Source organism: Grampus griseus (genome assembly GCF_964374135.1).
Source record: "Grampus griseus genome assembly, chromosome: 4".
NCBI lineage: Eukaryota > Metazoa > Chordata > Mammalia > Artiodactyla > Delphinidae > Grampus > Grampus griseus.
Genome location: NC_138997.1, coordinates 121,702,314 through 121,725,680, shown reverse-complemented (window position 1 = coordinate 121,725,680; position 23,367 = coordinate 121,702,314). Strand labels below are relative to the sequence as shown.

At 36.1% G+C, this 23,367-nt stretch overlaps 1 protein-coding gene across 1 annotated transcript in view; it reads right to left on the bottom strand.

Annotated features, from left to right (window-relative positions):
* The window catches only part of LOC309821450 (bifunctional heparan sulfate N-deacetylase/N-sulfotransferase 3), a gene marked incomplete at its 3' end in the record, with an annotated part of 138,775 nt that overhangs the window by 80,049 nt on the left and 35,359 nt on the right, over positions 1-23,367 (bottom strand). Inside the window, exons 2-3 of the mRNA XM_082652736.1 lie at positions 14,659-14,746; positions 7,181-7,335 (exon numbers count right to left, since the gene is read on the bottom strand). Of these exons, the coding sequence (XP_082508862.1) occupies positions 7,181-7,335; positions 14,659-14,746 (243 nt within the window). The remainder of the gene's footprint in view (positions 1-7,180; positions 7,336-14,658; positions 14,747-23,367) is intronic.

Sequence of the window (23,367 nt, the reverse complement as noted above, 5' to 3'; positions counted from 1 at the left end):
TATCACTATTACATACCCTCTGGTATTTATAATAGCCGTCAGGACAGTGATGTTGCACCGTATTTGTGTGATGGTTGCACAAACACAAGAAATGACATGAATCATATAAACAGCGACTGAAAAGAAAAACATTGTAAAAGCCAGATTTTAATGTTCTGAATTTGTTTAAAAAATATAACTCTTCAGGAAGTAATATTCTGGTTGTGAGGTTTTTGTAACAGCAATCAATAGCAGTATCAGTGGCATGGCAACTTTCAATTCCCCAAACCACGTTGGTTATGGGGGCTTTGGAACTTGACAGACCTGGGATCAAATCCTTTCTCCAGCTTTCACTGGCAAGGTGATTTTAAGAAAATTACATAAGCTCTCTGAGCCTCACTTTTTGCATTTTAAATATGGGAATAACTAGGCTCACAGGTGGTTGTGAGGATTAATTGAGGATAGATGCGTGGAAAGCACTAAGCACAATGTCTGGTAGATATCTGGAGTTCTCTTCCTACATTTCCTCTGGAGAGTCAAGACTCTCTCACTGAAATGCAAGGTTCTGTTTCATGTAGGGAAAACAGGATAATAGGATTTCAAGTTTCACAGTTTTCCCTGATCTGAGCATAAACTAAAGGAAAAGAATGCGGAATTGGGGAGACTAGTTTGCATGCTGCTGCAATGATCCAGATGTGGGATAAAAAATTTGAAAGTGGAGTGGGGATGGAAAGTTTTGAAATGGAGTAGGATATGGTACAAAAGGAAGAATTCACAGAAACTACTGAATGATCGGGAACTTGGAGTGGAAGATACGAAAAAGCCAAAGCGGACACAAAGTTAGCAGTTGTGAGGATTTTACTTTCATTGATTGATTAATCATCTTCAGGGGTAACATTCAAAATATTTACCAGCCAGCATGCCATCTACTGATCAGTCAAGACCTGTTGCCAGCTGTAGAGCTGGAGCTGGATGTTGGAGACCACGAGCCAGGCCCCTTCAGTTGGGAGGTTTGCGACATGCGCCGGGAGGTTCTGAGGTGGTACTGGGGGTATTGACGCTTTTCAATATTGTAATAACTGGCATTGACACACCAGTACTTTTCAGTTTAATCTTAACCCTGATAATATATCCCTTAGTGTTCTCTTCTATTTCCTGCCCTCTCCAAGTTCCTTCAGATATTCTTTTTGTGAAGTAAATTATATACTTCACCACATTGGCCATCCTGCTCTGAACAATGGCTAGTGTCTTTCTTAACTGTGCAGTTTGCATTAGTCCAGAAGTGGTCTAGCAGCTCAGACTAGACTTTGTGCATCCTGAGTTGAGCTCTATTTCTATTAGGATCATTAGAATTATACTTTGTTTTCAGTATCAATAAAATGAAAATCTAATGTCCCTTTTTTATAAAGTGCTTCTCTGAAGTAAAAATGATAACATTCATTCATTCTCTAGCTGGCAAGCAAACTAATCAAAGGATTATTATATATTCCTTAAGCCAGCAAGTCTTTCAATATATTTTAAATTATATTTGATACTATAATTTTTATTTCCATTTTAGAAAAGTTAATGTGCTCACTCACCTAAAGAGTTGCATAACTGATACTAGACATTTCAGCTAATGTAAATTAGTGGGTTCTGCTGAACTTGGAAAAGAGGGGGGAAAAGGACACTGTTTGAAAGAATAATGATAATACAATCAAAAAGTACAATTGGGCAAGATTTTATGTTTTCAGGATTGGGAACATTGTTTCACTACTACCAATTTTAATGGTATTGTCTGTAAACAGTGCTAAGTATCATTGATATTGGCAATGAGTTCTATGATAAAATTTCTACTAATTATTATTATTATTTTTTTCTACTAATTATTTTATCTCTAAAAATTAAACTACCATAATTCACTAAAATGTAAATCCAGTTCTCCAACTGAGAGTATATATACTGATGATATTTTTTGAGGTTTAAATGCAATAAGCTACTTTATTTTTCCAATGGAATTTAAAAAACTGTATAATAGATATTTCTACTGTGTTGTAGGTCAATAATTAACATTACAATCTTTGCCTCAAAAATGGTACCTTTCAAAAAAATCCCGTTGAAATTTCATTTTAATTAGCCCATATTTGATAACTAAAAATATTTTTCTAATCAACCTCTAAAGCTGTGTTTCCTGATGGCTGTAATCATCAAATGCAAGTTTGCTTAAAGGATTTGTTTGACCTTCCACAGTAAGCAATTAGACAGAGCTTTCAAAGTAAATTAAAACAGACATCAAATTCCCTTGTGAGACAGAAGTGTCCACATTGTGCAAAAGGATTAATAGGTCAGATGTGTTTGCTAAAACTCAATGAAAATAGCAGGTGTTTGGCTGTAGATGGTGATAGAGAAGGCCCAACCAAAGAGTCTTACATCAGAGTCTCAGATTCTCTGAGCTGGAAAAGTATTTAAGTGTCCTCTAACTCAATCACTCATGTGAATATTACATTTTATCCGTGGCCTCTAGTCTTGTGTGAACACCCAGTTGCTTCTTTGTATGTCTTTCAGTTCCTTCATTGGGAAACACGCATGCTCATCTTTAAATTTAGAGCTTCCGAGCTGGTGGAAAAAAGCAGAACGTGACCCAATTTAGAAATGCAATATCAGCACAATACTGCTGGTTCTTAGATCTAGTGAGACGAGAGTTGAGGCAAAATTCCTCCAAAATAGTTTCTTTGAATAAGAGTAGACTCTATATCCATACATGATAAATGATAGTCATGTGGAAAGTTCCTCAGATTCAGTTGTTTGTCTCCCTTCCCAACATTGTAGAACCTCTGCCTACTGTAGGGAACCTTTGGGAACCTAAGGGAAAAGTTGCCCTATTAGTTCCACCTCTAGCACTCAATTCCTCTTATGTTAGCAGAATTACCAGATACCCCCTTGGATTACCAGGCAAAAGAGAAATCTAGACTTACACGTGTGAATTGGTTTGGGAGTCTAGTGAGGAAACTTGGAGATCACAATTTATGCAATTTTAGAAAACCAGGATTTCTCGGGTTTTCTGTTTGTTTCGGCTGCGCCACGTGCCCTGTGGGATCTTAATTCCCCCGACTAGGGATGGAACCCGCACCCCCTGCAGTGGAAGCATGGAGTCTTAACCACTGGACCTCCAGGGAAGTCCCCAGGATTTCTGGTTTTAAATTCTACGACTAGTGAGCTTGATCATCATGAGTGTGTCACTGTATTTCTCTGACTTTTCAGTTTTCTTCCCTATAGTGTGAGAATAAATATAATTACAATTCAGGGTTGCTGTAAGAATTAAAGGAAATAATACAGAATATATAAAAAAAGAAAATAAAACACTTGAACTTTTCTTATTACATCTTTAAATTTAGCAGCAAAGCAGCTTCGTAACCCTAACGCCTTAGTGGGAAGTAAAAGAGTTAACACGCATTAGAAAATGTGTAGAATTGACACGAACCAAATGTCTTTCCAATACAAAATAAGCTTTTTTTTTTTTTTTTTTTTGCGGTACGCGGGCCTCTCACTGCTGTGGCCTCTCCCGCTGCAGAGCACAGGCTCCGGACGCGCAGGCTCAGCGGCCATGGCTCACGGGCCCAGCCGCTCTGCGGCATGTGGGATCTTCCCGGACTGGGGCATGAACCCGTGTCCCCTGCATCGGCAGGTGGACTCCGGCAGGCGGACTCTCAACCACTGCGCCACCAGGGAAGCCCCAAAATAAGCTTTTAAACTTGAGGATTTTTGTCCCTTTTACCTGTCATTCTAAACACCTCAGGAACCTAGGTAAAAACTGAAGATGGCAGTTTTATGATACTGAATAGAATGATAATAAAAACACCAGCTGTTATCTACTGAATGTGTGTTATGTACTAATCACTGTTCCCAAATGCTTCTGTTCTCTTTCACGTTGTTATGGCTGGGGAGGGACTGACCCTGGATTCAACCTCTTTTCATGTGTGTCCTCTCCTGACAAAAAAGCAGACCAGTTCTGTATTTGATTAAACTTTTATGAATGTTCTCTACTGCCTCAAGGACCATAATTTGGGTTGTCAACCTGAAGCTAGGAATGACATTTTTAAGAACTATCCTCTGCTTGGCACTTGAGGTTAAGAATGACTAAATTTCAATTTTGAATTATTCTTTCAATTCATGATGCTCTGTAGTTGAGAATTCCAAAAAATGTATAACTCCTGTGCATCGGTTCTTACTGTATGTACTTTCAAGTATTTATGTTTGTTAGGTATAACCATAATATTGGCATGCATTGATTCATTCATCCAAGTCATAACAGAATACCATTATTTTAGATAATGCTCTATTTTCAGGAGAATATAACAGTGAATGTCATGTCTTTCATTAAATCTGCCTTGATAAACTGTTTCTTTGAAGGCTACCTAAACAACAATAACAACAAACCTAAAAGTATTCCTCCTCACTTCTTAGTTTATCTTTTATTGGTACGTTTCTTCTTTTACAAATTCCTCTCTTTCTCCACAGATTTAAAAATAAACTACAAAGTAATTTTCTTCTCCACATCCTCTCTTGCTGATTAATGTTGCTAATATTGGCAGTCTTTTAGACTTCTGAAGATCATAGAATTAATGTTTGCTGCATTGAGGGGATTTTTAGTGCTCTGTATTACAAACTGTGGCAATGTTTACCCACTTTTACATGCTGTTTACTATTCCTGTTTATACTTTTGGTGAAAAAATACTGGCTCTCCATCTCACAGGAGTTTGCAAATACTGTCAAAATATATACATAATATTAGCATGTAGGACACTATTCTTGCTTTCTTGACAAAATATCAATGCCTGGCAAAGGTATACTTGAAGCTGTCTATTTGGGGGAATAGACTGAAGTTAAAAGGTAAGTATGAGGGCTTCCCTGGTGGCGCAGTGGTTGAGAGTCCGCCTGCCGATGCAGGGGACGCGGGTTCGTGCCCTGGTCCGGGAGGATCCCACATGCCGCGGAGAGGCTGGGCCCGTGAGCCATGGCCGCTGGGCCTGCACGTCCGGAGCCTGTGCTCCACAACGGGAGAGGCCACAGCAGTGAGAGGCCCGCGTACCGCAAAAAAAAAAAAAAAAAAAAAAAAAAAAAAAAAAAAAGGTAAGTATGAGCTCCTGATACTACCCATAAGTATTTGGTCTTCTATATCCTCATGGGAAAAGCAATATACTTTATAAATTCTAACCTTTTCTTGTACAAATTTGAGTAAGGTATCATGTGTTTCAACTAAAACATCTTGGGGCTTTAGAAGTTTATATAGAATACATTCCATGATAAGTGGGCAAGTGGGCATCAGTACTTTCTTAAATTCTGATTAGCCAAAAAAACTAATAGTTAACATGGCTGGGTGGCCAGCCAAGGGAGATGTAACACGTGCTCTTGTTTCCACAGAGTAGAGCCACAATCTCTCTATGCCATTTTAGAGTATAAATATGTTAAGGGCAGGTATGTATGGAATTAGTTTATCTTCAGGGTTTAGGAACTATAACGTTAGGAAAGGCGTATATGTGTAGGAAATCTCAAAATTGAGCAGATTATACTTCAAATCAGTCATTTCTAGTTTTGGGGTCAGGACTTCAAATCTCTAGAGAAACATTTTCTGTCTGTCAATGGAGTGGTTATATTTTAGAATTTTCCAACTCATATCCAAATTAAGCAGTGTAGTGTATTTTAATTATTTTGCACCCTAGGTTTCGTCTACATTTAGTAGAATTTACCTAGAAACATGATTTGATGGTTTTAGATTTATTAACAACATAATCTGTGAACATTGTAATGTAAGTTTTGGGGTTTGCAAATAAGAGAAATGCTGTAATAAATAAAGATATATTACACTTCACTTGCTTTTTGAGTGGTAATTTCTGCTGCCTTGATCATTTATACTACGCATACTCATGGAGTACGTTTATGAGCTAGGAACTGTGATAGACAGAAGATAGTTCCTGCCCCCAAAGTACTCCCTGCCCGGGGAGGGAGAATGCTGGGTAAATAAACAATTACTTGTCTTGACTCCCTCCACATGTTTGTGTGCACATTAGAATAATTCATAGAAACAAAGATAAAATATCCTCCCCACCCCAAACATAAGCCTTATTGGCTTGTTAATCACTCTATACCGTCTCCGCTCATCACAAGCACATTTTACAATGTACTGTATGCATTAGAGCTTTTACTGTAAATTCCCCTGTCCAGAATCAGAATCCCTATAGTATAAAACAGTGTATCCTGCTCAGTCAAGTGAACGTTCCATCCTATGTTATAGGTATGTGATGTCTCTGAAATAGTTTTCTTCCCAATTCTGTTGCCTTTCTGGATCGACTCTTCATTACCTCATACCCACAATATGGTCTCCTAGCTGGTGTTTTCCCTCAGCCTCATTTAACTACAAATTCTCCCTGATGCTTAAATCTTATTCTTATTTCAGAGTGTACCTAAACTCCTATTTGCACAACATTTCCCTGGGCACTCCCAGTGACACTTACTTCTCTGAACTGTAGGTTTTATGTCTACACGGTTTGGTACTAGGTCCTGGAATATCTCATTTTATGGAGACTTTTTTAAAAGATTGAACTATAGTTGATTTACAATGTTGTGTTAGTTTGTGGTATACAGCAAAGTGATTCAATTATACATATATATACACATATTATTTTTCATATTCTTTTCTGTTATGGTTAATTACAGGATATTGAATATAGTTCCCTGTGTTATACAGTAAAACCTTGTTGTTTATCTATTTTATATATAGTAGTTTGTATCTGCTAACCCCAAACTCCTACTTTATCCCTCCCCCATCCCCTTTGGTAACCATAAGTTTGCTTTCTATGTGGAGACTTGTTTTATGTGTATATTTTTCTTTTGCAGTGCAGCAGGAAGCTCCTTCTGGATGGGAACCATCTTTTATGAGCTCTGACCATAATGTCATGCAACTGAGTCCTGTGAGTGTCTTGCGAAGTTCCTTTTAAAGTAGACCCCTCAAAGCATTAAGCATAGTGATGAGCACCCAATACAAAGTCAAAAGTCACATACTGAAAGGATGCACTACCGAATTTTTCTAATGATCACATAGAAAAGCCTGCTTAAAAAGTGCCAATATGCCAAAAACCTCTAAGACATTCTCAGTATAAAAAGCTGGTCATTTCTATAGTCAGTGCACATTAGTTCAATGTAGTGTTCAAAGTGAGTTACTTACTAAGGCAAATTTTTTGTTAAGAATCATCTGCTCCACCAAAGATGACTCATTATGGAAGAGGTGGGGCTGCATGTGGCTCCACATATGTGGAAACCACCAGAACTCATCCACAGACCTCAAAAGACGGTCATCCCCTTCATCTTCCTCTTCAGTTCCTTGGGTGGGGGGGGGGAGAGGAGAAAGATTATTCAATTAATTTTAGTTATACTGATTGCCTGTTTATCTGAATATCTATCTGTCCATCCACCCATCCGTCCGTGCATCTAATTATGTAATCGTATATATATATTTAGAAGGTACCATTTATAGTATCTTAGATACATATAAGACTTGGAACATGAAATGTAACAAAGGAAAATCTGTTACTTGGGGAAAAACCAGAGACTGTGATACAACTCTTTTTAAAGTTTTAAAACATGAGACATGGATATAAAATCACTGCAAGATGGAAGTACCCAACCATTCCAAAGAACTTTAGAACTTCTAACGTTTAGGATACTTATATAATTTGCAGTTTGGAGAGAATGGGGGATAAGTCGGGAATGTAGTCAAGGGAATACGAGTGAGGAAATGTGCAGCAGAGCTCTAATGGTTGATCATTAGACATGAGTTGTGACACAACAACTGCAACAAAGTAATTCCATAATTTATTTGGGTTACTCCTTAAGTCTGAGAGGAAGGTACTCAGTACATATTTAGTGAAAACTAAGGCACAAAAAGGAGAAAAAAGGGAAATGTAGGAATTATTATTGAGAAAATGAGAGAAAACTGAAGGAAAGAGAAAGCAAAGACAGTGATAGAAAGAAGGTGAGAAGTGGTGAAGTCACTGTACAACAATCCAAGTACCACCCCGCTCCTTGGTGCTACTTATATTCCTCATGTCTGCCCTTTCTCTCAAGTTCTTGGAAGCAAACTTTCCATCAAGAGACCTGTGTTTCCTTGAGAGTCAGCTTTGTTGTTGTTCCTCTGATTTTTCGTATTTGAGCTTGTTTTAATTCCTCCATTTTCCACAACCTGCAGTTTAGCTGAGTGTGAGAAATCACACAGTTCTCTAACTTATGTGAGGGGGTAGGAGTCTCTTTTTGTATTTCCCCAGGCAGAGTTTCTTTAATAAAGCATGAAATGAGAGCAGTGTAAGGTACCTGTCCTGGCATATCATAAAATGATATTAATCATCACAAAATGATGCAACCACACTTTAATTTCAGCCACAACACTGGATCCAGTAAGGTCCTAGAACAGGTGTTTCTTCAAATGATGTCCCTTCTTTGTGGAGAAAAAAACCTCCTCTCATATTTTCAATAGCAGTTCTGACGTGACTGGTTCTGATAGGGCGCTAAGGGCTAAAGATGGAGGATCGACTGCTTTCCCGGCTCAGCCAACTGAGCCGGTGCTTGTTACCACTCTTCTTTCATTTAATTTTCCGAGAGAAGGAAGGCAGAGCCTATTGATAGGAGAAGAATCAGATCCTATGATTTACTGTGCAGTGAAGGAGACCAAAGATAAAGGTGTAGTATGAGGCTGTTAAGGTTGCTCCACTATATGCAGGAAGAACAGAATCAGTGACATAGACTGAGTGGAAGAAAATAACCTCTCAACACGGAAAGTCTTCAATTTCACTTTCATACACTTAAGTAGCAATACTCTGCTGATATGAAGGAACCTTTTCTCTCTCTGTAAAGGGCATCTTTAACTTGAATCTGTTTTATTTCCCTTATTTTTTCCTCTTCATCATACACTCATGTTACCACAGTATAGTTGAACAAGTATAGCCTTTTGAGTCAGAAATTTTTAGTTTATTTGTAGTTTCCAACACATTTGAGTTGTGTGATTGTGGGCAAGTCACATAACCCCTTTAATATTGGTATTCATGTAGGCAAAACATACGGATAGCAATACCTATTTTATTCTATTTGGGAGGAAGTGTCTATACAGTCCTGGCACATACTGGGTAACCTAAAATGCCCATGTCTTTCCCTCCTGTATTTCTTGCTCCTGTTCTTCTACATGTCTCTGTGAGGTTTTTTTTTTTTTCCACTATAATACTGTATGGGGGGGGGGCACTGACATGAGTGTTATGTGGCAGAGGGGACACTGTATTTAAGAATGTAAGAACTGGGCTTCCCTGGTGGCGCAGCGGTTGAGAGTCCGCCTGCCGATGCAGGGGACACGGGTTCGTGCCCCGGTCCGGGAAGATCCCACATGCCGCGGAGCGGCTGGGCCCGTGAGCCATGGCCGCTGAGCCTGCGCGTCCGGAGCCTGGCCTCCGCAATGGGAGAGGCCACAACAGTGACAGTGAGAGGTCCGCGTACCGCAAAAAAAAAAAAAAAAAAAAAAAAGAATGTAAGAACTGATCAAGCCATTATATTAATTGACTGGCCTGATAAACGAGTCACCCACATCGAGCATTCTTGGGGCTTCTGAGTGATTATCTTACAGCTCTGGGAAGCCATCCAGAGAGGAATGCAAAGGAATAGGAAAATGGAGGTAGGGGCTTAGAATATCTGATGACCCCAATCATGGCGAAGTCTTGCGTCCTGCTACCTTTCAGGTGATAAATAAGGCGGCCCTGGTAAAGAAATTTTAGCTATGTGCGACTGGTGATGCTTAAATACATGTTGGGTTTTTGTTGTTGTTGTTGTTTTGTTTTTACATAAGGATTATGTCATTTGGTTTCCCTGCAATTAAACATCTCTACTTACATACTCTCCTCTTGTTTAACATTTTGTATGTCCTCAGGACACCATATTAGTTAAGATTACAGTCAGTTACTTGTTGCAGTTTTACTTTCCCATACTGAAAATAGGCAGATGTCTCTTGGGGTTTCCCAGTAATCAGTTCATTTCTGATTTCCACCTCCCCTGGGAAGAGTGAGCTGAGATTTCCTAGTTTATGAAAAGTCATCCTTCCTACTACCTTTAATCTCTATTTCCCGTCTCCTATAGCTCCTATCTTTCCCTGCATCCTTCTTCTTATCTCTTTATTCATTTTTCTAGTTGGCCTTTATCCAAAGTTTATTTATGAGGACAGCACAACAGATTTCAGAATTCTTTGGAAAGATTGCTCAGGTATTTGGTGTCCTTTCCTGAATATCATGGTGAAATCTGCTATTAAAATATTCATACATTTTAATCATGCAAGAGTCAGACAAACAATGTCTGCCCTCTGACAGACATATAAAATCATAGTAGGCATAATTGTATGCCTTTCCTTTTTTCTTTATAACTCTCTCTTATCTGATTTCCTTTAATCCTACTTTGGGGATGTTTTACATCAGAATTAATTATATTGAGAACAAGTGTCTGTTGCCTAACACTTTAAACATCATGATAAAAAAGTTGAAACATAGTTATTCGTGGTTGGATTGTGCTGGCCTCTTGCTACTCCCTTATTCCTCCACTTTACACACTTTTGCCAGAACTGGAGAGGGAAGAACTAGAAGTCAAATTCCTCAATTTTAAGTGTCATTTCTTAAGTTGTTACAAAACTACACTGAAATTTTATAGTTAATGCAAATTATTATTTTATTATGTATCTATTTAAATAACATGTCTCTTCAGTATTTTATCTGTAGTATTTCCTACTCTGATATTATATTAAAAACCATTATTGATTGAGACTGTCTTAAGTGTTTTTCAAGTATAGTCTCATTTAATTCTCACTACAACCCTATGCGTTAGGGGCTACTGCTAACACCATTTTATAGATAAGGAAATTGATGTTTGGAGAGGCAAAGTAATTTGTCACAAGTCACTGGGAATACTGGGATAGAACCTAAATTCAGAACCTGAAATCTAACCCAGATTACACAACTCTAAATTCAGGACCCTTAACCATCATTCACTGACCAAATGTGGAGTTTAGAAATAAGATTAGCATTTACTAATTCATGTAACATTGCTCTTCACATTGTTAATTAATTCTGTGATAGAATTTACAAATACTATCGGTTTTCAGTGATTTGGGAAAATATACAAACCTAAAGAACCTATAGATAAGGGGAAGGAACCTTTTGCCATTCAGCTTCCTTAATCAAGGATTGCCAATTAAATGATAAAAACCCATTTTTTTTTCCTAATACATAAGACTTGGGCTCTGACTGACCTTAAGTTAAGAGTATTTTTTGACACTTAAGTAGCTATATGACCTTGGGCCCCTCTAAGTTTCTATGTTATTATCTAGAAAACAAGGTAACACATTCTTTAACTCCTAGGATTCAATGAAAAGGTACATGAAAAGTGCTTAGCTAAGTACCTAGAATATGGCGCTGCTCACTAAAAGGGAACTATAATTTTTATTCTTTCATCTCTCTATTTCTCACAAAATGCACAAATCTTTCAAAAAGTAAAGTACATCAAACAAGATGAAACCCTCTCCTGAAATGAAGTCTTACTAGTATGACAGTGCTGTTTTTCTCCTTCCCTTAAAGACTGAATAAAATAGAATTTTTAATAGAAAAAGGAGTTACTCATTTAGAAAGGAAGGCTGTGTGATTCAATTAAACTTTACTATATTTAATTTTTGAAGGATTCAGAGTATTAAATTTTATATCTGTTCCCATTGAAAACTGATTTTACTGGTTTTAGACAAGTCTAGCTAAGTTTTTGTGGAAGCTTGCAGGTCTTATACAGACAACAAAACTCGTTCAAGCCTTTTCCTTAGATTCCTCCTGTGTTCTACTGTTCCTGGCTTAGAGAGAGGATATACCTACTGTGAGCTGTGGGAAGTACCCAAGTAAGGAAAGAGGTCAAATCTTTCAGAAACAAGAATGAAGGAGAGCCACTGGCTACAGTCATTCTTTAGCATTCATCACTGGCAAAAAACTGAGTTGCCAGGAGTGCTTTATTATATTTCTATTATGTTTGGGAAAAAGTTAATTATTCTTAATATTTAGAGTGATTTTCCTTCCTAACACAACATGGTCAAAATTTATTCTCTGACCTTGTTCCATATAAATACTAATAGTTAAAATAAAGGTAACTTTATTTTCATTCAATCATTTATTCATTAATTCATTTTTTTTTCAATAGGCACTGTCCTACTTGCTGGTGTTACAGCAGTAAAGCCTTTGTAGAGTGTTCATTTTAGTGAGGGAAGAAAGACAACAGATAATTTAAAAATAAAGTACATTCAACATCCATTCATAATAAAACATTAGAAATCTAGGAATAGAAGGGAGCTTTCTTAAGCTAATAAAGACTTTCTATAAAACTGTCCATTGAAAGAATTCCCCTCAAGAACAGGAAGAAAACTACTGAAGGATTTCCCCTGAGGTCAGGAACAAGATATGAGTGTTACTATCACCATCTTTAATGTTTATGGGAGATCCAAGCTAGTGCAATAGGCAAGGAAAAGAAAAAGAATTCATAAAGCTTAGAAAGGAAGAAATAAAATTTTTACTATTCAAAAATTATATGACTGGATAGGTAGAAAATCCAAAAGAATCGATAAACTATAAAATTAATAAGTGAATGTAGCAAGGTTGCTAAATACAAGATCAGTACACAAAATCAATTATATTATTATTATTATACTATCAAAAGAGAAATGGAAAACTTTAAAAAAAGACACCATTTACTATTGCATCAAAAACCCCACCAAGGAATTAATATAAAAACAATAAAGTTGTATCAAGTGTAGTTAATGAGGACCTAAATGTGTTCAAGAATAGGAAGACTCAATATTTAGGATAGCAATTCTCCCCAAACTAATTAATAGATTTAATGTAATTTAAATAAAAATTAAAGGTTTTAAATTTAAATAAAATTTTAAAAAATTTAAATAAAAATTTGAGGTTCTTTGTAGATATTGGTAAGCTGCTTTTAAAATTTACATAAAAATGCAAAGGACCAAGAATTGCCAAGGCAATCTTGAAGAAGATGAACAAACTTAGAGGACTTACAATAGCAGATATTAAAATTAATTATAAAGTTACAGTAAATAAGACAGTATGATGACACAAATGGAACCAATGGACAGGAGAGTACAGAAACAGAGTCCACATATATATGGTCATCTAATTTGCGACAATGATGATACCATGGAACAGTGAGAAAAGGATGGTCTTTTCAATACTTGGTACCAACTTGACATGTTTATGGAAAAAAAGAAGGTATCTTGGCCCTTATCTCACACATACACAAAAATCAATTCCAGATGGATCTCAGATAGATACATTTTAAGCATGTAGGAACATATTTTCATGATCTTGTGGCATGCAGAGATGTCTTTAAAAAGACACAAAAAAAGGAAAAAAAAGATAAATTGGACTACATTAAGATGTTTGTTCATCAAAAAATACCAGTAGGAATGTAAAAAAGATAAACCACACATTAGGAGAAAGTATTTGCAACACAGATAAGGGACAAAGGGCTCATTAAGAGTATATAACGAATTTCTACAAGTCAATAAGTAAAAGCAGACAACTCAATAAAAAAAAACCACTGAGGTATTTCAAAACAGAAGATATCCAAATGGTCAATAAATATATGAAAGAAGCTCAGTTTCACTACTTAGTGAAATGTACATTTAAGTCATACATAATATGATATCTCTACTGCCCACCAGAAAGGCTAAAGTTAAAAAGACAAATAATATTAAATACTGGTGAGAATGTAGAGCAACAGGAAAACTTACATACTGTTGGAAATAAAAACTGGTACAACCACTCTGAAAATCTGTTTGGCATTTTCTACTAAAGCTGATCATAAATGTACCACATAACTAGCAATTCTACTCCTGGTTGATAACCAACAGAAAAGAAGACATATGTCCTCTGAAGGACAGGTACAAAAATGTTCTTAACACAATTATGCAAAAAAAAAGCCAAAGACTGGAAACAACCCAACCATCCACATTGGAGGAATGGAATAAAGAAATTCTGGTAAATTCAAAAAATGGAATACTACAGAACAATGACGATGAAAAAATTACAACTATACACAATGATGTCTGCAAAACCAAAATAATGTTGAACAAAACAAGCTGTATATAGAAGAGTCCATACTATATGATTCCTTTTATACACATCTCAAAGCCAGGCAAACTAATTTATGATATTAGAAGTTAGGATAGTGGTTTTCTTTGAGGGAAGCTAGTGACCAAGGCAGCACAAGGGAGGGGGTGTGTGAGTTTCTGGAAGTATCTCATTCTTGATCTGCATGCTGGTTATGGAGCTCTGTACACTTTGTGAAAATTCATTGAGCACTATACCTATTACTTATGCAGTTTTATATATGTAAATTACAGTTCAGTAGAAAAAAAGCCCATTAAATAATAATATGGTGAATAAACTTTCCAACTATTAACATTTTGTAAAGGTGAAAAAATAATAGGTTAAATGAAATTGAATAATATGAAGAAAATAAAGTAGGGGAGAGACACAGGGAATACGGGAAGGTGTGAAGAAGAGGGGTCATAATTTTAAAAAGAGTGGTCAGAGAGGCTTTAATGAGAATAGTTAATCTCCTTTTTCTTACCTGTATGGTAAAATTTCCCTGAAAATCCCAGGTTGAACGTAAAATTTGTGATTTGTGCACGCAAAAGATTCTGAGTATCAAGCAGGGCCTGAAATACATAATTTTTAAAAATATATCAGGTAGAGCATGGCCTTGAGAAGATATCTTCCTTTAGCATTCAAAAGGTAAAACTACTCCTTTAGACATGAGAGAATTAAATGATGGAAAGTAGTTTCTTTACCACCTTACAACTAGCAAGAAGCTTCTGAGATTACATAAATACATACTTATATTTATCCTTTAGCTGCAATAAATCAGCAAAAAATGTCAGCTAGAAAAAGGAAGTTAAATGAAAAGTTTATTCTTCATGTATCAAAGGAAGCAGTATCTAGTACATAAAATACATCTCCCTTTACCCCTCAGGGACGTAGTTCACCAGTTGTCAAAAGAAGGACATTGTGTTTAAGTGAAACTATGCAAGAACATATATTGAAAGAAACAGATTGTTGTTTTTCAGATATATCTTTGGTCTTCAAAATACAAGACTTTTCAATCTTTAAGTCTTAGATTCCCCAAAGATAGTGATTATTCTTCAAAAATGGATATCATGGTAAAGTAAATCTGTAATTTGCCCTTCCATTGAAAAACAGATAAAACCCCCTACTAATGACAGGTAAAGCCATTTTGAATCAGAGTTTTAATTGTTATATCCTATAAAGTATTTTTCATGCTATGAGTATTTAATGGACTTCTTTTCTTCTCCTTGTCCTCCTTTTCTTTCTCATTCTTATTTAAGTTCACATTCTTGTATTCCTCTCTCCCCCTCCCCCAGACTCTGGTAGTTGAGTGCCCACCTCAGTGAGGCAAAAAGTAACACTATATGGTAGACCTGTAAAGGATCTTAGTCAACAATTCTTTTATACATGAAGAAACTAAGGAAAAATGACTTGCCCATTTTCAAAGATAAAATTAGTGGTGGATCCAAGGTTAAGGATATAGATCACCTGATTCCATATTGGGTACTCTTTTTACTCTACCACACCAAATCTTTCCCCACCCTTCCATAGTACTGCTGGATCCACAGCAAAATCTTTTCTTAATAGTGTAGCTGATATCTGGAAGCTCTGCCCCATCATGTTCACAGTCTCAATGTTTTTTTGGGTATAAACAGATATACATATTATTCAGAGACCCTCTCATGATTGTATGTGTTCAACAGTTATTAGTTGCCATCCCTCTATTATTGATGCTGCTACTATTACTACTCCTAATATGGTTGTTGTTATTGATAGATAATACATATCATCTCTCTGAACTTTTCCCTTCATTTATTAAAGTCGAGACAATTATCTAACTCATAGAATGATGATGAGGAATATTAAAGAGATAATATATATGGGAGTTCTTGATAAATTTTTTTAAAAGTGGCGTAAAATGGATGAAGAAGATGTGGTACATATATACAATGGAATACTATGCAGCCATAAAAAGGAACAAAACTGGGTAATTTGTAGAGACATGGATGGACCTAGAGTGTCATACAGAGTGAAGTCAGAAAGAGAAAAACAAATATTGTATATTAACGCATATACGTGGAATCTAGAAAAATGGTATAGATGACCTTATTTGCCAAGCAGAAATAGAGACACAGACGTAGAGAACAAATATATGGATACCATGGGGGAAACGGGTAGGGTGGGAGGAACTGGGAGATTGGGATTGACACATATACACTATTGATACTATGTATAAAATACACAGCTGATGAGAACATACTGTATAGCACAGGGAACTCTACTTAATGCACTGTGGTGTCCTAACTGGGAGGGAAATTCAAAAGGGAGGGGATATATGTATATGTATGGCTGATTCATTTTGCTGTGCAGTAGAAGCTAACACAACATTGTAAAGCAACTATACTCCAATAAAGGTTAAAAAAATATTATCAGCAATATATTATATATTAATATGTATATAATTATATATTACTGATAATTATATCTATAATTATCTATATCTGTATATCTATAGCTGTATATTATATATATCTCATCTACTTATTTTTTTAATTGAAATATAGTTGGCATACAATATTATGTTAGCTTCAGGAGTATAAAATAGTGATTTGACATTTATACTATGAAATGATCAACACCTGAAGTCTAGCAACCATCTGTCCCCACACAAAGTTGTTACAGTATTACTGGCCATATTCCTTATGCGAAAATTACATCCCCATGACTTATTTATTTTATAATCAGAAGTTTATACTTCTTAATCTCCCTCACGTATTTCACTCATTTCCCCCACACCCCTGCCCTTTGGCAACCACCCATTTGTTCTTAGTATCTACGAGTCTGTTTACATTTTGTTTTGTTTTGTTTTTTAGACTCTATGTATAAGTGAGATCATATGGAATTTATCTTTCTCTGTCTATTTACTTCACTTAGCATAATACTCTCTAGATCCATCCATGCTGTTCCATGGCAAGATTTCACTCTTTTTTACGGCTAATATTCTACCGTATATACATACCACTCTTCTTTATCCATTCATCCATCAATGGACCTTAGGTTGCTTCCATATCTTGGCTATTATAAATAATACTACAATGAACATAGGGGTGCACATATTTTTAAAAATTATTTTATTTATTTATTTTAACATCTTTATTGGAGTATAATTACTTTACAGTGTTGTGTTAGTTTCTGCTGTATAACAAAGTGAATCAGCTATACATATACATATATTCCCATATCCCCCCCCTCTTGCGTCTCCCTCCCACCCTCCCTATCCCACCTCTCTAGGTGGTCACAAAGCACTGAGCTGATCTCCCTGTGCTATGTGGCTGCTTCCCACTAGCTACCTGTTTTACACTTGGTAGTGTATAAATGTCAATGCCACTCTCTCACTTCGTCCCAGCTTACCTTTCCCTCTCCCCGTGTCCTCAAGTCCATTCTCTACATCTGCGTCTTTATTCTTGTCCTGCCCCTAGGTTCTTCAGAACCATTTTGTTTTCTTAGATTCCATATATATGTGTTAGCATATGGTACTTGTTTTTCTCTTTCTGACTTACTTCACTCTGTATGACAGACTCTAGGTCCATCCACCTCACTACAAATAACTCAATTTTGTTTCTTTTTATGGCTGAGTAACATTCCATAGTATATACGTGCCACATCTTCTTTATCCATTCATCTGTCAATGGACACTTAGGTTGCTTCCACGTCCTGGCTATTGTAAATAGAGCTTCAATGAATATTGTGGTACATGACACTTTTTGACTTATGGTTTTCTCAGGGTATATGCCCAGTAGTGGAACTGCTGGGTTGTATGGTAGTTCTATTTTTAGTTTTTTAAGGAAACTAAAAAACTAAAAACTAAAAACGAAAATGAAAAACGAAAACTATTTTTAGTTTTTTAGTTTTTTTTTTAACTGTTCTCCATAGTGGAGAACATTCCCACCAACAGTGCAAGAGGGTTCCCTTTTCTCCACACCCTCTCCAGCATTTATTGTTTGTAAATTTTTTGATGATGGCCATTCTGACCAGTGTGAGGTGATACCTCATTGTAGTTTTGATTTGCATTTCTCTAATGGTTAGTGATGTTGACCATCCTTTCATGTGTTTGTTGGCAATCTGTATATCTTCTTTGGAGAAATGTCTATTTAGGTCTTCTGCCCATTTTTGGATTGGGTTGTTTGTTTTTTTGATATTGAGCTGCGTGAGCTGCTTGTATATTTTGGAGATTAATCCTTTGTCAGTTGCTTCGTTTGCAAATATGTTCTCCCATTCTGAGGGTGGTCTTTTGCACATATGTTTTTGAATTAGTGTTTTTGTTTTCTTTGGGTAAATACTCAGAAGTGAAATTGCTGGATGATATGGCAGTTCTATTTTTAAGTTTTTGAGGAAGCTTCATACTGTTTTCTATAGTGGCTGCACCAATTTACAATCCCACCAATAGTATATGAGGGTTCCCTTTTCTCCATATCCTCTCTAGCACTTGTTATTTCTTGTCATTTTGATGGTAGCTATTCTGACAGACATCTTTTCATGTGTCTGTTGGCCATCTGTATGTCTTCTTTGGAATAATGTCTATTCAGATCCTCTTCCCATTTTTAAATGGATTGGAGTTTTTTTTGGTATGGTATTGAGTTTCATGAATTTTTAATATATTTTGGATATCAAACCCTTATTGGATATGTTATTTACAAATATCTTCTACCATTCAGTAGTCTGCCTTTTCATTTTGTTGATGGTTTTCTTCAAAAAGCTTTTGGTTTGATATAGTACTACTTGTTTCTTTTTATGTTTGTTTTCCTTGCCTGAGGAGATACATCCAAAAAATATTGTTAAGACTGATGTCAAAGAAAGTACTGCCTATGTTTTTTTCTAGAAGTTTTATGGTTTCAGGTCTTACATTTAAGTCTTTAATCCATATTGAGTTTATTTCTGTATATGGTATGAGAAAGTGCTCCAGTTTGATCCTTTTGCATATAGTTTTCCAAGCACCATTTATTAAAGAGGCTGTCTATTCCCCATTTTATATTCTTGTCTCCTTTGTCATAGATTAATTGACCATCTAAGTGTGGTTTATTTCTGTGTTCTCTATTCTGTTCCATTGTTCTATGTGTCTGTTTTTGTGCCAGTACCATAATATTTTGATTACTGTAGCTTTGTAGGACTGCATGAAATTAGGGAGCATGATACCTTCAGCTCTGTTCTTTCTCAAAATTGTTTTGGTTATTTGGGGTTCCACGCAAATTTTAGAGTTATTTGTTCTAGTTCTGTGAAAAATGTCATTGGTTTTTTGATAGGATTTGCACTGAATCGGTAGATTGCCTTGGGTACTCTGGAGATTTTAACAATATTAATTCTTCCAATCCATGAGCACAGTATATCTTTCCATTTGTTTGTGTAATCTTTAATTTCTTTCATCAATATCTTAGTCTTTGGAGTACAAGACTTTTGCCTTCTTGGTTAGGTTTACTCCTAGGTATTTTATTCTTTTTGATGCAATTGTAAAGGGAATCCTTTTCTTAATTTCTCTGATAGTTCATTACTAGTGTCTAGAAATGCAACTGATTTTTGCACTGATTTTGTATCCTGAAACTTTTTTGAATTCATTTATTAGTTATAATAGATTTTTGGTGGAACCTTTAGGGGTTTCTATATAAAGTATCAAACAGTGACAGTTTTGCTTCTTCCTTTCCAATTTGGATTCCTTTTATTCCTTTTTTTTTGTTTAATTGCTGTGGCTCAGACTTCTGATACTATGTTGTGAGAGGGGCATATCTTTGTCTTGTTCCTGATCTTAGAGGAAAAGCTTTTAACCTTCACGGTTGGTTCTGATGTTGGCTGTGGGTTTGTCATATACGGCCTTGATTATGTTGAGGTACATTCCCTCTATAACCGCTTTGTTGAGAGTTTTTATCATAAATGGATGTTGAATTTTGTCACAAGTTTTTTTGGCATCTAGTGAGATGATTATGTGATTTTTATCCTTTATTTTGTTAATGTGGTGTATAACATTGATTGATTTGTGGATTTTGAACCATCCTTCCATCCCTGGTAAAAATCCCGCTCGATTGGGCTTCCCTGGGCAGTGGTTGAGAGTCTGCCTGCTGATGCAGGGGACACGGGTTCGTGCCACGGTCCGGGAAGATCCCACATGCCACGGAGCGGCTAGGCCCGTGAGCCATGACCGCTGAGCCTGCGCGTCCGGAGCCTGTGCTCCACAACGGGAGAGGACACAACAGTGAGAGGCCCGCGTACCACAAAAAAAAAAAAAAAAAATCCTGCTTGATCATGGTGTATGATCTTTTTAATGTATTGTTGAATTCTGTTTGCTAATACTTTTTTAAGATTTTTGCATCTATGTTCATCAGTGATACTGGCGTGTAATATTCCTTTTTTTGTGGTGTCTTTGTCAGGTTTTGGTATCAGGTTGATGCTGGCCTCATAGAATGAATTTAGAAGTGTTCTCTCCTCTTCAGTTTTTTGGAATAGTTCGAAAGAGATGTTAACTCTTCTTTAAATGTTTGGTAGAATTCACCTGTGAAGCCGTCTGGTCCTGGAAATTTTTTTGTTGGAATTTTTTGGATTACTGATTCAATTTCATTACTATTCTGTTCAGATTTTCTATTTCTTCCTGATTCAATCTGTGAGATTATATATTTCTAGGAATATTTCCATTTCTAATAGTTTGCCCAATATGTTGGCATATAGCTGTTCCTAGTAATCTCTTAGGATCCTTTGTATTTCTGTGATGCCAGTTGTACCTTCTCCTCTTTTATTTCTGATTTTATTTATTTGGGCCCTCTCTCTTTTATTCTTGATGAGTGTAGCTAAGGTTCATCAATTTTGTTTATCTTTTCCAAAAAGCAGCTATTAGTTTCATTGATTTTATTCTGTTGTTTTTTTAGTCTCTATTTCATTTATTTCTACTCAGATCTTTATTATTTCCTTCCTTTTACTGATGTTGGGTTTTGTTTGTTCTTCTTTTCCTAGTTCCTTTAGGTGTAAGGTTAGATTGTTTATTTGAGATTTTCTTGTTCCTGGGGTAAGCCTATATCTCTATAAACTTCCCTGTTAGAACTGTTCTGCTGCTTCCCATAGATTTTGGAATGCTGCGATTCCATTGTCATTTATTTCAAGTATTTTTAAATTTCCTCTTTGATTTCTTCAATGACCCATTGGTTGTTTAGTGGCATATTGTTTAGCATTCACATTTTTATTTTTTGTGTTTTTTTCTTTTAGTTGATTTCTAGTCTCAGTATTGTGGTCAGAATGCTTGCTATGATTTCAATTTTCTTAAATTTACTGAGACTTTTTTTGTGGACTAGCATGTGATCTATTCTACAGAAAGTTCCATGTGCTCTTGAAAAGAATGTGTATTCTGCTTTTGGATGGAATGTTCTATATATATATCTATTAAGTCAATTTTATCTAATGTATCATTTAAGGCCAGTGTTTCCTTAGTGATTTTCTGTCTGGATGATCTGTCCATTGTCCCCTACTATTATTGTGTTACTGTCAATTTCTTCCTTTATGTCTGTTAATATATGCTTTATGTATTTAGGTGCTTCTATATACTTACAGGTGTTTGCATATATACTTACAAATGTTATAGCTTTTTGTTGGATTGATCCCTTTATCATTATGTAAGCCCTCCTTTGTCTCTTGTTACAGTCTTTGTTCTAAACTCTATTTTGTCTAATACAAGTATTGCAATCCCAGCTTTCATTTTGTTTCCATTTGCATGGAATATCTTTTTTCATTCCCTCACTGACAGTCTGTGTTTTAAATCTGAAATGAGTCTCTTGTAGGCATATATATTTGGGTCTTGTTTTTTAATCCATTCAACTCTATATCCTTTGATTGGAGCATTTAGTCCCTTTACATTTAAAGTAATTATTGATAGGTATGTATTTATTGCCATTTTTTATTGTTTTCTATTTTTTTTGTAGTTCGTTGTTCTTTTCTTCTTCTCTTGCCCTCTTCCCTTATGATTTGATGACTATTGTTAGTGTTATGTTTGGATTCCTTTCTCCTTATTTTTTATGTATCTATTATAGGTTTTTGGTTTGTGGTTACCATGAGGTTTATATATAACAACATTTATGTATGCTTATTTTAAGCTGATGATCTCTTAAGCTCAAACACCTTCTAACAGCCTTATATTTTTACACCCCCCCCCAGATTTTATGTCTTTGATGTCATATTTTACATCTTTTTATTTTATGTATCCTTTAATTATTGTAGATATAGATTATTGTAGATATAGATCATTTTACTACTTTTGTCTTTTAACCTTCCTACTAGTTTTCATGTGATTAATCCACTACCTTTGCTATGTTTGCTTTTATCAATCATATTTTTCCTTTCATACTTTTCTTATTTCTAGTTGTGGCTTTTTCTTTTCTGCACAGTAAAGTGCCTTTAACATTTCTTGTAAGGCCAGTTTAGCAGTGATGAACTCTTTCAGCATTTGCTCATCTGTAAAACACTTTGTCTCCTTCAACTGTGAACTTTAACCTTAATGGTTAGAATATTCTTGGTTGTAGGTTTTTTCCTTTTGGCATTTTGAATTATCATGCCACTCTCTTCTAGCCTGCAAAGCATCTGCTGAAAAGTCAGCTCATGGTCTTAGGCAGTTTCCCTGTACATAACTAGTTGTTTTTTCTCATGCTGATTTTAAGATTCTCTCTTTAATTTTAGTTAAAATGTGTATTGGTGTGGACCTCTTTGACTTCATCTTCTTGGGGACTCTCTGTGCTTCTTGAAACTGGATGTCTATTTCCTTCCCAGGGTTAGGGATATTTTCAGCTATTTTTCCTTTCTTTTTTTTCTTTAATATTTATTTATTTGGCTGCATCGGGTCTTAGTTGTGGGATCTTCACTGAGGCATGTGGGATCTTTCATTGCAGTGCACGGGCTCTTTGTTGCGGCACGCAGGCTTCTCTCTGGTTGTGGTGCGCAGGATCCTCTCTAGTTGTGGCGTGTGGGCTCCAGAGCATATGGGCTCAGTAGTTGTGGCATGCAGACTCTCCAGTTGTGGTGTGCGGACTCTAGAGCGCACAGGCTTAGTTGCCTCATGGCATGTGGGATCTTAGTTCCCCAACCAGGGATCGAACCCATGTCCCCTGCATTGGAAGGTGGATTCTTAACCACTGGACACCAGGGAAGTCCCCAGCTATTTTTTCTTAAAAAAATGTTTTCTGCTGTCTTC